This window comes from Camelina sativa, chromosome 8 (genome assembly GCF_000633955.1).
Source record: "Camelina sativa cultivar DH55 chromosome 8, Cs, whole genome shotgun sequence".
Lineage (NCBI taxonomy): Eukaryota > Viridiplantae > Streptophyta > Magnoliopsida > Brassicales > Brassicaceae > Camelina > Camelina sativa.
This window is the reverse complement of record NC_025692.1, coordinates 16,088,249-16,107,289: the sequence shown is the minus strand read 5'-3', so window position 1 is coordinate 16,107,289 and position 19,041 is coordinate 16,088,249. Positions and strand designations below refer to the sequence as shown.

General features: G+C 38.8%; 2 protein-coding genes across 2 annotated transcripts; one reads left to right on the top strand and one right to left on the bottom strand.

Annotated features, from left to right (window-relative positions):
* On the top strand, nucleotides 6,689-8,676 carry LOC104707269 (UDP-galactose transporter 2). Its single transcript, XM_010423585.1, is given in 6 exon segments — nucleotides 6,689-7,012; nucleotides 7,125-7,309; nucleotides 7,398-7,424; nucleotides 7,426-7,599; nucleotides 7,683-7,844; nucleotides 8,121-8,676. Coding segments are annotated over 6 exon segments (1,011 nt in total). The 5' UTR covers nucleotides 6,689-6,882; the 3' UTR covers nucleotides 8,454-8,676.
* Nucleotides 8,744-10,183, bottom strand: LOC104707268 (40S ribosomal protein S18). The gene is made up of 4 exons (XM_010423584.2): nucleotides 10,072-10,183; nucleotides 9,608-9,768; nucleotides 9,113-9,301; nucleotides 8,744-9,022 (listed from the first exon to the last, which is right to left on the bottom strand). The coding sequence occupies exons 1-4, from the start codon at nucleotides 10,072-10,074 to the stop codon at nucleotides 8,917-8,919; spliced, it is 459 nt and encodes a 152-aa protein (XP_010421886.1). The 5' UTR covers nucleotides 10,075-10,183; the 3' UTR covers nucleotides 8,744-8,916.

The following is a 19,041-nucleotide window of genomic DNA, read 5'->3' as shown; positions in this document are numbered from 1 at the left end:
CCAAAAAAAAAAAAAAAAAAAAAAAAAAAAACACAAAGCCTTGATCGCTGGATCGCGTCTACGCGTAACTACGGAGATCATATTCACGCCACGACTTCCTCGTAATGTCCTAGCCACGTCAAGCTAAGTCATCTCCTCGTTTTGTACGCACGACTCGACGCCACGATAACATACTCACAACAACCACTCAAATCGCGGATTTCCACGACTAGTGCGTAACCTTCAGGCTCTTACGCGCCACCGTGTCGAACGCGCTTCTACGATCTCCTCGTCATGACTAGCGCGCCAACAAAATTTGGGCAGAACACGCCCTAGCGTCAATACACACACGCATCGTCACTGGAAGAACTACGCGCCTCTCAGATCATCGCCCCAAGGCCAGCACGCCTTCGAATGAGCCGACGCGCCAATAGGTACCAAGCCACTCCACACCTCCTATCATGCAGCTCTGCGCCTCATATCAAGCACCTTTGCGCCTCATATCAAGTCGCTTCACGCTGCATATCTAGCTGCTTCACGCCGCGTATCAAGTTGCTACATGCCCCGTATCAAGCTCTATGCCTCGTTCCAAGCCGCTCCATCGCGCCAAAGCCTTGAATATTTCACAACTCTCCAAATCAACAAGCCATAGCGCAACGACCATCATCACGACGAGACGTCCATACCTTCAACCATCTTCACACGTGACCGTGGAGCCACGAGATCCGATCGACGAACACGGCTACATATAGAACCCTCAAAACTCTCGTTCAAAATCCACCACACCTTCGAGAGTTGGGCATCCGAGAACTTTCCAAATATCTCAAAAAATGTGTGAAACGCACTATTCATCCCAAAACCTTCCGGAGGGTTTCGAACTCTACAAGTACATGCCAAGCTCCTAAAATCTTTTGTTCCTTTCGCAAGATGACCAAGAGACGCATAATAGAACCCGACGAGCTCAAGCAAGCCATCGCTCATCGGACTAGGGGGAGGGGACCATTGTTGGATATGGACTTTGCCCCCAACATTTGGTGAGGCCCAAACTGAAGATACACCAGATTTTAGGGTTTTAAGTAAAAAAATCAGCCCATCTGGCCGCAGGGGCAAAATCGTCATTTTCAGAAGGATTCCTAGGTCAATGGTCTATTATAAATACCAGAGGTCACTATCAGGCTCAGGATCCGAAATCTAAGAAATCAGAGAGAAAAGAACATTTATTCTCGTATTAATTGCGCTTAGATCTTTGATTGTATTTTCCGTAAACTCTCACCTTCAATTCTACGTTAATAAAAGGACCAGTTCCGATTTATCCCCACTAATATTCGTATTATTTACATTGTCGATTTCGTACATCAACAGAATGAAATTTGGAGGACCCGGGTTTATGATGAGAGTGAACTATTTGAAAATTGGGTCATATAGTTGAAGAAAAATAATGCATCATTGTAGAGATACTAACAAAAAGTTCACTTTCGGTCTACTGTGTTTTGCTCAATATTATATAAAGACCAGGTCCAAACCGGTTGGTAGGACTTGTAAACCAATGATGTGGTCATTAATGTGGTTCAGGATTCACTGCTAAAGTCATCCCGTGGCGTAAAGTAACTGGTCACGTATATGATACTGCGTACCGGGGTGAAGCGCCTGCGTATTTCTATTAGGATATACATCATATATTTACTAAAGATACGCTTCTATCACAATTGGCAACTTCTATGTGTATAAATACTTATTCTACTCAATAAAATAAACAACTTTGGCATTCTATTCTATTCTATTTCATGGTATCAGAGCAGAAAAATTCTGTGACATAATTCTATTTTTTTTCTTCTCGCCGCTGTTGTCTACTTCTATACTTCTGTTTGTTCTATCATCAATGTCACATAATTTCTTTCTTCTACACCAGCAACCACCAACGCTGGAAACCAACTCGTCGTTGCAACGTCCAACCCATACTCGCTTAGCTCCTCTGGTAACCCTGGATGCTTGATTTCTTCAGTTTTTCTGAGGGAAGACAATTATTCAGAATGGGCGACCGAACTACGTAACTCCCTTCAAGCCAAGCAAAAACTAGGGTTTATTGATGGGACAACACCTAAACCCTCAGCTGATCCAAAGCTTGCTCAGTGGCTAGCTGTGAACTCCATGATTATCGGTTGGATTCATACCTCGATAGATCCTCAGATCAAATCTATTGTCTCTTTTATCTCTGAAGCTTCCATGTTGTGGGAGAGTCTTCGTGTTCGTTTCTCTGTGGGCAATGGTGTTAGGAAACAAGTCATCAAAGATGAGATTTCCTTATGCAAACAAGATGGCCAATACGTTCTTCAATACTACGGGCGGTTATCTAAGTTATGGGAGGAAATTCATAACTACACATCTCGTTGTGTATGTCGATGTGAAGCTGCTCCTTACACGGCCAAGGAGCATGAAGACGACCAGATTCACCAGTTCCTCTTCGGTCTTGATTTGCCACGTTTTGCTAATCTCCGTTCTAAACTTACCGATGAAGATCCTTTGCCTTCTCTCAATCAAGTTTACTCTCGAGTCATTCGGGAAGAACAGAATCTCGATAATGTCCGCTCCAAGGAAACAACCAAGTCCGATGCTATTGGTTTCTCAGTTCATTCTGAATCATCTACACAGGTTGCAGCTTTCTCCACTTCTAAACCTCGTGAACGTACTTGTACACACTGTCGTAGGCAAGGTCATGACGTGACCGAATGTTTCTTGCTTCATGGATTTCCCGATTGGTACTATGAACAAAAAGGAGGCAGTTGGGGATCTTCCGATACAAGGGACACCATGCCTCGGTTTGAATCCAGACCAGTTCAATGAGGAGGTCGGTCTAACAGAGGCATAGGCCATGGTCGTGGAAGAGTTATCAATGCTTATGTTAAGCCTTCCTCTTCGGTTCCCGCCAATGATCAGATCTCTCATCAAATCTCTCTTCTTCAAGCACAACGTCCTAATATTTCGTCCAAACGGTTATCGGGTAAAACTAATCTTACTGATGTCATTATTGATACTGGTGCGTCTCACCATATGACAGGAGATAGTTCTATTCTGCAAGATGTTTTTGATATTATACCATCACGGGTTACCAAGCCGGATGGAACGGCTTCCCGCGTTACTAAATGCGTCACGCTACAGCTCAATAACACATATAAGCTTCACGATGTGTTGTTTGTTCCTGATTTTGATTGCACATTGATCTCTGTCTCCAAGCTGCTTAAACAAACTAGTTCCATTGCCATATTTACTGACACATTGTGTTTCTTACAGGACTGTTTTTCGAGGACTTTGATTGGGGCGGGGGAAGAACGTGAGGGAGTCTACTATTTTACGGGTGTCTTGGCTGCTCGTGCTCACACAGCTTCAACCGCGTCTGCGTCATCAGGAGCTTTGTGGCATCGTAGATTAGGACATCCTTCTACTAGTGTGTTGTTATCTTTACCCGAATGTCATCAATCTTCCCAAGACTTACACAAGATTGAGAGTTGTGATATTTGTTTTCGTTCTAAACAAACAAGAGAGGTTTTTCCTATTAGCATTAATAAAACAATGGAATGTTTTTCTTTGTTCATGGCGATGTTTGGGGACCATGCCGCACTCCTTCTACTACTGGTGCTGTCTATTTTCTTACTATTGTTGATGATTTCTCTCGGTCTGTTTGGACTTATCTCATGTCGGCCAAGTCTGAAGTTTCTCATCTTATCCAAAATTTTTGTGCCATGACCGAACGTCAATTCGGTAAAAGGGTCAAGACGATCCGCAGTGATAATGGTAAAGAATTTATGTGCCTTACTTCGTATCTTCAGGACCACGGTATTCTACATCAAACCTCATGCGTTGATACTCCGCAACAAAATGGACGTGTCGAAAGAAAACATCGTCACATTCTTAATGTCGCTCGTGCTTGCCTTTTTCAAGGGAATCTTCCCGTAAAGTTTTGGGGTGAGAGTATTTTGACAGCCACATTTCTCATAAACCGCACTCCATCTACCGTGTTACACGGTAAAACACCGTATGAGGTTTTCTTTGCTCAACGTCCGTCTTATGCTATGCTTTGCACATTTGGGTGTTTGTGTTATGCTCACATTCGTCCTCGCAATAAAGACAAGTTTGCATCCCGTAGTCGTAAATGTGTGTTTCTTGGTTATCCGTATGGCAAGAAGTCTTGGCGCGTATATGATCTTGAATCAGGAAAAATCTTAATGAGTCGGGATGTTCGGTTTCAAGAGGATGTTTTTCCTTACGCTTCTTCAGATCTGCCTCTTCCTTACGTTCTGACTCCTGTCACGGCAGTTGATGAGGATGATTGGTTCTTACCGGTGCAGCCTTCTTCTGGTTCATTGGTTTCACCATTGGCTACAGAGTCTACTCACATAGTTGTTCCTACTTCAGTGGATCCGCCACTGATTGATCTTGTCCCTGGATCGGTCGACCCTGTTCCTGGATCGGTCAATCTTGTTCCTGGATCGGTCAATCCTGTTCCTGGATCGGTCGATCCCACCTCTGCTGTTCCTGTCGCTCCAACTCCAGTTGTTCCCCCTCCGGAACAAGTTCTCTCCACTGAACCTGCATCTCCGGGACTACCTGAATTGTTGGGGAAAGGTCATCGGAAGAAACTACCTTCTATTTTGCTCAAAGACTATGTTGTTCCTTCACAACACTCCTCCTCTCACGTTCTCACCTCTGATCTCCCCTCTTCAACTTCCTCGTCTTTGGTTTCTGGTAAGGTATTGTATCTTATCTCTGATTATCTAACCGACGTGGGTTTTTCAGCCAACCACATTGCTTTTCTTGCCGCTATACTTGATAGTTCAGAACCCACACACTTCAAAGATGCAATTCGTATTAAAGAATGGTGTGAAGCCATGCAAAAAGAAATTGCTGCTCTTGAAGCAAATCATACTTGGGACCTCACCGACTTGCCTCTTGGAAAGAAGGCTATCAATAGTAAGTGGGTCTACAAACTCAAATTTAACTCTGATGGTACTCTTGAACGTCACAAAGCTCGTCTGGTAGCGATGGATAACCATCAGAAACCAGGCACTGATTTTAAAGGTCTGTCGTCTTTGCAAGTCATTGTATGGACTTAAACAGGCTCCCCGCTGTTGGTTTGCTAAGTTGTCTACTGCACTCCGACGGCTTGGTTTTACTCAAAGTTATGAAGATTATTCTTTGTTCTCTCTCAAGTGCGGCTCTAGCGTCATTCATGTTCTCGTCTATGTGGATGATTTAATTGTTGTTGGCAATGATCTCGCTGCCATCAACAGTTTCAAGGGTCAGCTACACAAAATTTTTCATATGAAAGATCTTGGCAAGTTGAAGTACTTTCTTGGCCTCGAAGTTTCATGTGGACCTGATGGGTTTTGTGTCTCTCAACAAAAATATGTGTTAGATATTATTCGTGAAGCAGGTATGCTCGCCTGTAAACCATCCGGCGTTCCCATGGAGGTTAATCACCATCTCGGTTCAGTGAAAAGTTTGGAGTCTGATGATTCGGCGCAATATCGCAGGCTTGTCGGTCGCTTCATTTATCTCACAATTACACGTCCGGATCTGTCTTATGCTGTTCACATCCTCTCTCAGTTTATGCAGACACCTTTGGTTGCTCACTGGGAAGCTGCTCTCCGTCTTGTGTCCTATCTCAAAGGGTCGCCCGCTCAAGTTATTTTCCTTCGCTCTGACAGTTCCTTGTCTCTCACGGCGTATTGTGATTTGGATCATAGTGCATGTCCTCGCACGCGTTGCTCTCTCTCTGCATATATCATGTATCTCGGTGACTCTCCAATCTCTTGGAAGACTATGAAGCAAAAGACAGTGCCGTCCTCGTCTGCTGAAGCAGAGTACCGTGCTATGGCCTATACTCAAGGAAATAAAGTGGTTGAAGGCACTTATGACAACTCTTGGCGTTCTCCACGATCATCCCATTCCACTCTTTTGTGATAGTCAAGCGGCGATTCATATTGCCGCTAATCCCGTCTTCCACGAACGTATTAAGCACATTGAGCGTGACTGTCATCAAGTTCAGGACGCGGTTCAGGACAAATTGATTTCTACTCATGACCAAGTGGTTGATCTGCTTACCAAATTTTTCCCGAAACCGCAGTTTGATTTTCTATTGTCCACCTTAGGAATTCGTAATTACGACTTACCAACGTGAGGGGAGTATTAAGATATACATCATATATTTACTAAAGATACGCTTCTATCACAATAGGCAACTTCTACGTGTATAAATACCTATTCTACTCAATGAAATAAACAACTTTTGCATTCTATTCTATTCTATTTCAATTTCACTTACGAGCTAGTGGAAGTTAATTACTTGACCATCCTTTTGCTCCAAAGCTTTGTGTGGAATTGTTCTTTGGCCATTTAAGGCTTCTATTGTGGTTGACAACATCACACCAATGCAACTAAACCCACCTTGTTAAAAAGTAATATCCTGGTGTGATGCCTCCTCAAAGGAAACCATGAGAAGCACTTTCACTCTTATCTATTTTCATATACACAGCTTCATTATACCTCATCATATTAGTTATGTTCAAATAGTTGCTTCCTTCTAAATATTTCGGTTATCTACAAATATAACAAACCGGAAATTATTAGATCTATAACCAAATCTCGGTTCGGTTCTTCGAAGTTATAAGTTAGAACAGAGGAAGAAAACAAACTAGAAAATGATCCCCGACAGATCACTTGTTTTTTTAGTTTGTTTTCTTCCTCTGGTCCGATCTGTCCTCTAATCCCCGACGATCACTTGTTTTTTTAGTTTTGATTACTCTTTTTTTTCATGATTTACGGAGATCCATCGATTTTGGCTCTGTGTAGAATGTGAGATTGAAGAAGAAGACGATCGAAGAAGGTGTGAAGTTAAAACTTAAAACAATGGCTCCAGTGAAAAAAGCAGATAAGAAAGCAACACTAGATGCTGCTGCTTGGATCTTCAATGTTGTTACTTCTGTTGGTATCATCATTGTTAATAAAGCTTTAATGGCTACTTATGGCTTTAGCTTTGGTAATTTATTTCTACAATACCCTCTTTTTTTTATGATCTACTTCATTCATTGAACATCCAAAGCTTGCTCTTTTTCACTAACCATGTGTGTACATTTTGATTTTTAATGCAGCAACAACCTTAACTGGTTTACATTTCGCTACGACGACGTTGATGACACTTGTTTTAAGATGTTTAGGATATATTCAGCCTTCTCATCTTCCATTTTCAGAGCTTCTTAAGTTTATTCTGTTTGCAAACTTTTCCATTGTTGGCATGAATGTTAGTCTTATGTGGAACTCTGTTGGGTTTTATCAGGTAAATTTGTGTTTGCATAACCTATGCTTGACGCTTTGATGTTGTTGATTTTTTAATGGTGTTATCTCTTCTCTTTTGGTTTTGTCAGATTGCAAAGCTCAGTATGATTCCTGTGTACATGCTTGTTGGAAGTAGTATTTGAAAAGATTCGTTACTCGAGAGATACAAAACTTAGCATAGGACTTGTTCTTGTTGGTGTTGGTGTTTGCACTGTTACTGATTTTAGTGTTAATACCAAAGGTTTCATTGCTGCTTTTGTTGCTGTTTGGAGTACTGCTTTGCAACAATACGTAAGCTCTTTGATCTTTTGTTATATAACTTTCAACTTTAGACTAAGATTTTTACACGAAGTTACTCTTTTTTTCTATTGCAGTATGTACATTATCTACAGAGAAAGTACTCGCTTAGCTCATTCAACCTACTGGGTCATACTGCTCCAGCCCAGGCTGCAACGCTGTTGATAGTCGGTCCATTTCTCGACTTTTGGTTGACAGACAAACGAGTAGACATGTACGATTACAACTTTGTCTCTGTGGTAAGTGCTCGAAACACTCAGGTTATACTAAAACTCTATAGTCCTCTTTGAAAGAGTATTCTCAGTAGCTAATGTGACGTTTTAGAGAAAATTACCAATTTTGTCCAATACTTGAAGTCATAGTTAGCCTGGTATTGTGACTATATCCTTATTTCGGTTATGACCCTTCATCAAATGAGTCTAAAATGAGTTTGTGATAGTATTTCAGTTGGCCTCTTTTTATCTATAGTATGAATTGTTCTTTTGTACATAAATAACTTGATCATGATTCTGCAGATGTTTATAATAACCCTCTCGTGCACAATAGCGATCGGGACAAACCTAAGCCAGTTCATCTGCATCGGGAGATTTACAGCGGTGTCGTTCCAAGTCTTGGGCCATATGAAGACGATCTTGGTGCTGGTAATGGGCTTCTTCTTCTTTGACCGAGATGGTCTAAACCTGCATGTCATTCTTGGCATGATTATTGCAGTATTAGGAATGATCTGGTACGGTAATGCCTCGTCCAAACCAGGCGGCAAGGAGAAGAAGAACTATTCTCTTCCAACAACCCGACAACAGAAACATGGAGCTGCTTCGGATTCTAATGAACTCCAAAGTAAAATTTAGCAAGTAGTAAATGATCAATAAGATCAGTTTCACACACATAGCCTTTATATATCTCCCACTTTGAGTTATTCTTTCGTAGCTAAATTATGTAATCAATAATGTAGTACTCATTTTTTACCTTTGATGTATAAATCTACCACATTTCTTTCATACGATGAAATTGATACCCTGTCAATCTTCTGATATTTGTAAAATTCAAAGTAAAAGCATTGCTTTTTTACTATTTTAAGACCTTAAGAATCCGCTTAGTTATCTCTTTGCTGTCACAATAGACAATACAGAGAGTAAGCTGGAAAATTAAAACAAATACTATTCATGGCATTGAAGGATCAAGAATGAAAAACAGAGGAATGTGATCACAAAAAGCCAAAAAAACGTCACACAAGAAGGTCCTAGTACGAAAAAAAAGAGAGGTTCTTAAGAAGCATCCGAAACAGTAATAAGTAGCAACATTAGCTAAAGCTTAACGCTTCTTTGAAACACCAACAGTCTTTCCTCTGCGACCAGTAGTCTTTGTGTGTTGTCCTCTGACACGGAGACCCCAATAATGCCTCAGACCACGATGGTTTCTGTCAATTTGTCAAACATGGAAGAATCATTATCACCACGATTAGGCAAATTTGTACAAGGATCAGAATAATTTCTCGGTTTCTAATTACCTGATCTTCTTGAGACGTTCAAGATCATCCCTCAGCTTCATGTCCAATGCATTGGAGACGACTTGGGAATACTTGCCATCTTTGTAATCCTTCTGTCTGTTCAAAAACCAGTCTGGTATCTTGAACTGACGTGGGTTAGCAACAATGCTCATGAGGTTATCAATCTCGGCAGCAGATAACTCACCAGCCCTGTCAAAATATACATCAAATAAGACAACCATCTCCACAAATTAGCCCCAAAAAAGACACGAGTTGCATTGGAGAGTAAACAACAATATGCCCCCAAACCTAGAAAGCTTTAACCATACTCTAAACCTCTCAACAAGCTTTGCTATTCTAATTACTACTTTCCAAGATAAGAGAGAGAACTTGAAACTGTACTCATATAAACATTAATCTCCAAACACAACAACGATATGATCTAGACCTACAATAATCTATATTAAGATGGCCGAATCCATATTCAGTTCCGCAAGCTAAAGAAAAGGGTCAAACCTTTTGTTCATGTCGACATCAGCCTTCTTGCAGACAATGTTGGCCAATCGCCTCCCAATACCTTTGATAGAGGTAAGGGCAAACATAATCTTTTGCTTACCATCAACATTGGTGTTCAACACACGAAGAATGTGCTGAAACTCCTCATTTGCAACCAGAGACTACACAAACCATAACACAATCCAATTAACCCATCAGCAATCACACATAGACTAAAAAGCTTCTTTATAAACCAGAGAGAGAAAAAAAATACAAGAACTTTGTAAATCAGATAGAAAGATAACATAGGAACTCTAGATTCCAGAAACTAACACAACCTAACACTTGTTCAATGAGTGGATTCGAGATGACATCTAAATGCCAAGTTTCTTTTTTTTTATGGCAGATCGATGGAATCAAGATGATTGTGGTTGTTGGAGAACATTTCGGAAGAGGAAAATGAGAAATTTGAAAACGCTATTTACCATTTTGATTAGCAGAGATGAGGTTAGTGAGAAGAAGAAGCCGTCTTCAAGGAGTTAACGATCTCTTGGGAGAGTGAAGAACGCAAAAGAGGTCTGCTAGGGTTTTTCCAGTGATTTATATATGTGATACATTCGTAGGGTTATCATAATCCTCAAATATTCAAAGACCATTGTACCCTTCATTATAATATATTTATAATTTTCTTTTTCTCAACAATAAATTATTTATTACTCTAGTTAGTTTTTTAGTTTTTTTTTACTTGTTAAAAGCGATGTTCATGGAAACTTTTTTCGAGGTGCGTTTCCCGTTTCCGAAACGTTTCGAAAACAGAAACTCGTGGAAATTCGGAAATAAGGCACAGAAACACGATTTTTAGAAATTTCTGTTTGGAAACACAATGGAAACTCCATTTCCGTTTTGGAAACACGACGGAAACTTTTTTTTTAATTTGAAATTTAACAAATAAATATTTTTAAAATATAAAACTTCATTATAAATATAAATATATAATATTATTAGTGTTTTAATTCAACTATTTAATATTTATATTTGAAGTTTTATTTATTGAAGCTTTTTGATATGGCTTTTATGTTTGGTGTTTTATTTTATATATATAGATATAAATATTTAAATCTATATATATGTATATGTATATGTACATACGTTTCCAAAACGTTTCCATTTCTTAATTTTTGAATAAAACCGTTCTCCGTTTCTGAAACGTTTCGTTTCCGCGTATCCGTTTCCATGCAACCTAGGTTAAAAGCGTTTAAATTTTTTAATAGAACAGTAATGAAAATTGGGTAAATTAGCTCATTAACCAAAATAAAAAAATCATAGAAAAATAAGTATATTACTATATTTTTAAAAATTAGGATAGAGTAAAATTACCATTTTAGTATTTTGGGTAGCAGAAAAGGGTGGTAGTTGTTGACCGGCGGGCGGTAGAGGGGTGGCCAGAGACCAGTAGTTGTAGGAGATGGCTGGAGGTCGTGGCCGGAGATGGTCGGAGATGGTGGTCGGAGGAGATGACTGGAGGCCGGCGGTCAGACATGGTGACCGGAGTCTGGTGGTCGAAGGTCGGCGGCCAAGAGAAATTGCCGGAGGTCGGCGGCCAAAAGAGGTTGTGGCCAGAAGTGGGGCAGTGGTGGTGGCCGAAGATGGTGACCAGAAATAGTGGTGGCCGGAGGTTGAGCAGAGGTGGAGTAGTGCTGGTGGTTGGAGGTCAAATATGGCCAAAGGTGGTGGTGGTTAGAAGAAAATAAAAAAGACAACAACTGTCGTTAATACATAAATATAGAAAATATAATTAATTGATGGTTAACGTGCTTAGTTTATGGATTATAGTTTTTTTTTTTATTATACAACCCAATTTCTCATGAAAATAACTCCAATACGAGAAGTTTTAGCCATAGAAGCGTGCCACTGCCATGTAGATACTGCTAATCTACAGAAATTAGAAGTGAGGGGTTCCTCATCATCCCAGCTGTTGTGACAAGTGTGTTGGGATACAATTCAAGTTCCACATCGAAAATTTAAAGAAACTATCATTAATATATAAAGGATTAAGGTCAATATGCTAATTGCCAATTGGTTTTTAGTTGAAAGCCCAGAATAAACCCAAATTTAACATGGTATCAGAGCCCAAAGTTCAAGTTCTTATGGACCTAGAAAAGTGGATACAGACATGTTTCTTGTTAACCCAAGTATAGGGATCCAAAAAAAGGTTTATTATCAGTCCAAGTGGGATCAGTTTGAAATGGGGTTATCATCTCGAGGAGGCGTGTTAATATCTCACATATGGTCTTTGCTTTAATATATAAAGGATTACGGTCAATACACTAATTGCCAATTGGTTTTTAGATGGAACCTGAGCATAAACCTAAATTTAACAAAGTCACGCTAAATTCTTTGCTTGTGAGTTGTGATTGTATCATTGGTCGTCATGGATACATCAAATAGAACACAGTTTAAAAATTTATTTTCCAAATCTTAATTGGACTCTATATTATTACTACTCATTACTTTTTTTTTTTAATCGTACAAAAAAATTGTTACTCTTCGAATTTGATAACAAACAGAGTTTTTTTTGTCATCTAGATATTATATTAATCCATCAATGGAACCAAAAGATTACAACATATAACTGAAGTCAAGGCAACCGAACAAGTTAGCCTAACCCACACACTTCTAAGAAGAAAGTTGGGGTCTATACCATGATCCTGACCTTCCAAGGTCACCTATCTAAACAACAAAAGAATGATCTCATCACAGAGAACTATTCACAGAAAACTGCCACTCAAACAGAATACAAACCCCTTTCCTCTATAAAAACATTACGAGTCCATTCAAGAAATCCTTGAGCAACATAAGACTGAAATCTTTCATATCTTCAGTAACACTCTTTGCTATAAGGTTTGCTCCTCTGTTTGCTGCAGCGCATTCCAAAACCACTTTCCATTCCACAAAAAGACTTAAAGAACTTAATAAAGCCGCTGAATGTGGTTTAAAGGAGGACCAAGCTATTGGTCTGTTCACCGCTCCTACCAAGGATTTGTCTTGAAAGGAGAAAATGACTTTGTCCAATCTATGACTAGCCATACTTTCCAAAACCCAGAGTAATATCCTGAGCATTGCATCACCTTTTGAAGAGATATTTGAAAAGGCTCGTCGACTATGCAAGAGCACTATACCTTCTTCATCTCTTAAGACCGAGGAACCTCCTGCAAATTGATTTCTTTTTGACCAGGATGACCCTACATTACACTTCAACCAATTATTTGGAGGTTTCTCCCACACCCTACCACTGCTCCCCTGTTCATCTTGGTCTCTATTCCGATTTGATTCGTCAGTCTCGATGATTTGAGCCTCAAACCATTCTGTGACATATTCTCTGATTTTTTCCACCATTTCAATGGCCGAGAAACTCATATCTTCGAAATTAAGAGCGTTTCTATTTTTTCAAATTCTCCAAACTATCCAAGGAAAAGACTTTCGAAGCATCGATGGCCAAGTTCGATTGTCCATGTTTTCCAGCAAGTGAAACATGTTTGAGAAAACAGATCCATTGTGGAAACTTTCAGAAGGAGAGGGGTAATCAGAAACAGAAAAGAAAATAAATTATATATATATAAGAAATTCATGCACAAATCTAAACTAAAAAAAATGGTTATATTAAACTTACGTACGTTCAAACTCATCTTCATAAGTTGATATTGTATGAACTTCATGGTTGATATCCAATATTTAAAAATTACATCCCCACTAGTATTTTAAGCAACTCGTTTACATCCAAGATCAAGTTCACAATCATCTTCGTCTGTTTCATAATTATATTATTAGTTGTTTAAATATATAAGTCATATCAAATAAATACAAATATAAATAGTCTTTCTATCTTCTTATTTTGTACGTACAGAACATTCTGTTTAGAGCAGAAAATATAGCATTGCACAATATTAATTCTCGACTGATTAATTATGGCAATTTTTTGATGATTTGATGTGTTTGGTTTTGTTTATGTATATGTTCTATAGAAGTTTGGATTATGGCAAGTTTCCAAGAGAACAGTGTATCACGTTGCGGAGGTCATTCAGAAAAAAAAGCAAAATCGACAAGGCTGGACAGTGAAGGAAATGTATATATGTTTTGTATACAGTTACTAAATATGATCAAATCTACTAAAGCTAAACATGATAACCCATAGTCATATACAGTATATGGGTATAGTATGTGTGGCAGGAAAAGCATTAGTATATTGTATTAGTATTATATATTATCTTACTCTTATTCTTATTATATATTGGTTTTTAGAGTTAATAACTCGCCTGTAATAAAAATCTGTTATGTTAAACTTCTTAACCGTGTACAGAAGATCCGCTTTAGCTATGAAATTTTGGACCGGCAGAAACATGCGTTTATCATCTCTAACTTGGAAATCATAGAAATAAGCCGATTTGATGAAAACCTGCTCAGCACATTGCATGGAACCTATCCATGCGATGAAGCTCATGTTCAAACTGGTCTCCTCTCTACCACACTTACTTGATCGAATAAGGTTGTAAACTTCTAGACATGCCAATAGCCGACCGACACTACACTCGGTCATATTATTCTAACCACCAATTCCCAGACATTCGATCCTACATCAGCAGCGGATCTTGAACAAATTTTAATTAAATGCAAAAATTGATAAATACTAATATATTAAATCTATATATAATAAGAAAAAATAAATAATTTAAAATAAATGAAGATAAAAAAAAAACTATATCCATTTGCTAGGATTATGTATTTTAAAATTTTGGTATAAATATTTATCATAAAAAAACAAGAGAATTGTAAAAATGTTAAATAATAAGTATTATGCAAAAAGAGTATAGCTATTTTGCATTTAAGATACAATACAATTGGAAATAAAGTTTTTGATCTAAAGTTAAAGATATCGTAAAAATTTGAAAAACATAATAAACTTATATGCATTTTTATTAATTTATGATAATGTTAGTATAGTTTTATTTAAAATTAGTTGAAAACATAGTATATGCTCAATGTATAGATATTTTGGTGTTTCTGTTAGATATTTCTCTAGAATTAACGTCTAGAAAAATGGAATCACCTTTCAAAAATGAGTGTTGACAAGCTAAACAGAGGCCAAAGCTAATGACTTTAGCATGAATGAGCTTAAACCAAGGATTTAGAGAACTTAACTAAGTTTGTAAAACACTCAACGAACTCAAAACGCAACAGAACCAAGAAAAACAAAGCACACCAAACAAATGTTTACCCAGTTCACTTCCGTTAACGAGGAAGCTACGTCTGGGCCGGGATCTGTTTCCCGGAATCCACTAATTACAGAGTTTACTACAAAGAGATCTCTCACCCACTGAACCCCTTACAAGCTCACTCGATTCAATCTCTCTTATCTCTCTCTCTTTTCCAAGAACACAAAACACAAGTTTACTCTTTGTTTTTTTAGTTCTCTCTACTTAACCTTACTTTCTCTATGAAACATACACCTTCTTTAAATAGATGCTTGCTCAATAACCCTAGTTACCCTTCTAGCCGCTTCTACAAAGTTGCCTCTTCCTTGGCGTTATTGTAGTGACATCACTCGGTCTATTTGCAGGGAGTAAATAAGACAAATACCCCTTTTGCTTTTGCTTTTACAGGCTCGACGGCAAAAATGGTTAGCTGCAGCTTGTGGTCCTGTACGTGAGTCATCACTTGAGCTGTCTTGTTCTTTGTTCACCTATTCCTAACAAAACTCCACCTAGTGAATCAAGAACAACAATAAGAAAACATGTCAAGTGTACTTACCTTTAAGAGAGAGATAGTCTGGTTTGAATTAGTCTTTAGATTCCATCCCGGTTCCTGTGTTTGATTACTCAGTCTTCACACGTAGCAAGTTAAGTGCTGCTTGAAACTTGCTAACGGGCAAAACTTTGGTGAAGATATCTGCAGGATTTACATCCGTGGATATCTTTGTCACCTCCACAACTCCATCTGCTACGCAATCTAGGATCTTGTGGAACTTGATGTCAATGTGCTTCATTCTTTCATGATTCACATTGTTCTTTGAAAGAGCTATGGCTCCTTGAAAGTCACAGAAAATCTCAATTGCCTTCTCATCATAACCAAATTCCTTCAATAAACCTTTAAGCCATAATGCCTCTCTTACTGCTTCACATAGAGACATGTACTCGGATTCAGTGGAGGATAAAGCCACCACTTTATGTAAACGCGACCTCCAACTGATAGTATTTCCACTAAGGGTGAAGACCATGCCACCTGTAGACCTTCTTCTATCAACATCTCCTGCGTAATCAGAGTCACAATAACCTCTAATGAGGAAATCAGACCCTTTTCTGTAGCACAGCTTTATCTTTTGTGTTCCCCTGATGTATCTTAACATCCACTTGACTCCTAACCAGTGTTCTTTGATCGGTTTACTCATAAACCTGCTAATGACACCAACAGGATAGGCCAAGTCAGGCCTAGTCCCGATCATAGCATACATAATGCTCCCGACCGCATTAGAGTATGGAAATGTGATATGTATATATTTTACCTTATTTAACCACTGTTTATTCACATCTTTTACATGTTTTAATAGCTTGTTTTGTCACTTTCATGTAGTTTAAAGACTGTTTATGCATTAGAATAGGATTTGCATTGCATTTGCATTCTTTCTTGTGTTAACAGGTGAATTCGACTAAAAAGGCATGGAAATAGCATTTGGGATTAAAGGAGTGCAACCATTGAAGCAGATGGGAGTTGAATCAAGGGGATGACCAGCAAAACATGAAGCACTCGACCATTACCACTAGTGCACTCGACCGTTTGCATCTGAAGCACTCGACCGTGTGCGACTCATGGACTCGACCGTGTGATATTCAGCAGCTCAACCGTTTAGAAGCAAGGAAATGGACCACTCGACCGCCAGTGGTCGAGCACATCGAGCCGACTTTCTATTTTGTCATGTAGCCAAATCAGGGCTTCCTTCCCTCACTATATATACTCTTTGTACCCCATGGCTGCCAACAACACCTTTTTTTTAGGAAAAATCACATCAGCAGCCAGAAAAACCTTAGTTTTCATCCCTTAAGGGTTTTTAGCATATATTTACTGCTTTGCATCTTTTATTTATTGTTTTTCTCAGATTTATGTACTTTGTAAGTCTCATAACTTTATGGGTATTGAGAATCTGAGTTTGCTTCTTTATATTAAGTTGTTGTTCATCATCTCATCTATCTATCATGCTAGTTTCATCATTTTCTGGGTTTATGTTCATCATTATTATGATTTGCTTATCTGAGTAGTGAGTTAGGATTCTGGAGATGGATTAGGCTAGTTTAGGGCTGTGGTAGTCTGGAAGGGTCAAGCTTGATTGTTTAAATATCTCTTCTGGGTTGGGTGTGCTCTAGGATGTTCTTATATCTGAGAGGGTAAGAACAGATCTTAAGCTTCCTAGCATTACACCAATGTCTAGGTTGTTAGATAAAGCCAACACTGGAGATTATCATGCTTGTCCCAAGAGATTGGTTGCACAAGGTGGTTTTTGACAAGTAATTATTTGGTTTTTAATGCCTGTTCAGTATGGTTTCACCAATGAGAGTTGGGTTAGGATGTTACTGTAACTTGATCACTTTTGTCATGAAAGTGGATTAGTGAGTCATTAAGATCATTGTCTAGAGATAGCTCATGTTTAATTGAGGCTTGTTGACTAGTTTAGATAGCCACAACCTGAACACTAGCCCATGAATCCATCTCTGGAATCCTTCTTTGTCATTTGATTGTTTACTTATCGCACATATTCCTGTTTCACTGCATTTGTTTCAGTTTTAAGTTGTTTAGATTGCATATGCTCTACGTAGAAACCCACTCGACCTAGTCACTCGACCAGTCACACAATCGAGGGCTTGATTGAGCACTTCGGGTTGTTCATTTATTTTCTGTTTCATTTAGTTTACTTTCTGCATTTACATTTCTATCATTAGGATTGTTAGTACCAAAACCATTTTCATATTTGGCTTGACTTGAGTCTCTGTTTACATCTTGATTGCATGCATCACACACTTTATGGATTGACATCCTTTATGCTACAACTACATAACGGTATTGAAACACCTTGCATCTCATGCTTATGTCTGTTTGTTTGATTGCATCATTCATTCATTCATAAGTAAACCTTGAAAAAGATCTTGTTTCAAAATGTCTTCATGTACTCTTTGTCTTTGAGCAGTTGCTCTTCAGTAGCAGCCTACATCTTTAGGTGAACTCCAAGTGGAGTGTCTTGCTTCTTCGCTTGTTCCATTTTGTACTGTTCCATAACCTTTTCCAGATAACCTTCTTGGGAGAGCTTTCAGTGTTTCTCTTCCTTGGTCCCTTATGATCTCCATGTCGAGTATCTTCTTCGCAGCTCCCAAGTCTTTCATTTCAAATCTTGCATTGAGTTTCGGTTTCAAACTTGAATTCACACTCATGTCTTTTGCTGCCACCAACATGTCATCAACACAGATGAGCAAGTAAACTTTAGAACCATCCTCATGGGTCTTAATGTAAGCATAATTATCTCTAGCACTCTTCTCAAAACCAATCTCAGTCATAAAACTATCGAATTACTGATTCCATTTTTTTGGTGACTATTTCAGGTTGTATAGTGACTTGTTTAGTAGACACACTTGTCCTGGCTGGAACTGACTCTCAAAACCCTCAGGGATCTCCATATATATCTTTTCTTCTAACTCTCCATGGAGAAATGCAGTCTTGACGTCTAACTGCTCCAACTCATAATCCTCTTCTACAATGGTTAACAAGATCCTTATGGACACATGTTTCACCATTGGTGCGAGAACATCAGTGTAATCTACACCTTCTCTTTGTGCATACCCTTTAGCAACAAGTCTAGCCTTGAATCTCCGCTTCTCAACCTCAGGAAACCCAGGCTTACGCGTGAAAATCCACTTGCATCCGATAATTCTTTGTCCTTTAGGCGGTATGACTGCAGTCCATGTGTGATTCTTTAATAAAGAATCCATTTCTTCAAGCATTCCTCCTCTAAATAATTCCCAATCAGCATCTCTTAGTGCTGCTTCATAGGTTGCAGGTTCTGTAGTGTCTTCATCGACTGTGGTGAACAGAGCCTCTCCATCAAATTCGTCTTCATCATCGGTTTCTTCACCAAAATATCCTTCCACATGAAACCTCCTATGAGCAGTGATATGTCTTTTTGCTCTATCTCGAACCAAATGACAACTCTCTGGTGAATCATGTTCGGGATCTTCAGGAACTGCGTTCTCTTCTGTTTGGTGACCATCTTGGACAGGTGAGAGATTTCCCAGGGATACTATTTCTTCTTGGAGATCTCCACCCTAGCTTGTATCACAAGTATCTTCAAGATCAATGTTTAGAGAACCGCTTGATGTTTCTTCTTTAGAGTCTTTGTTTCCCTGCATCAGATCCTTGTA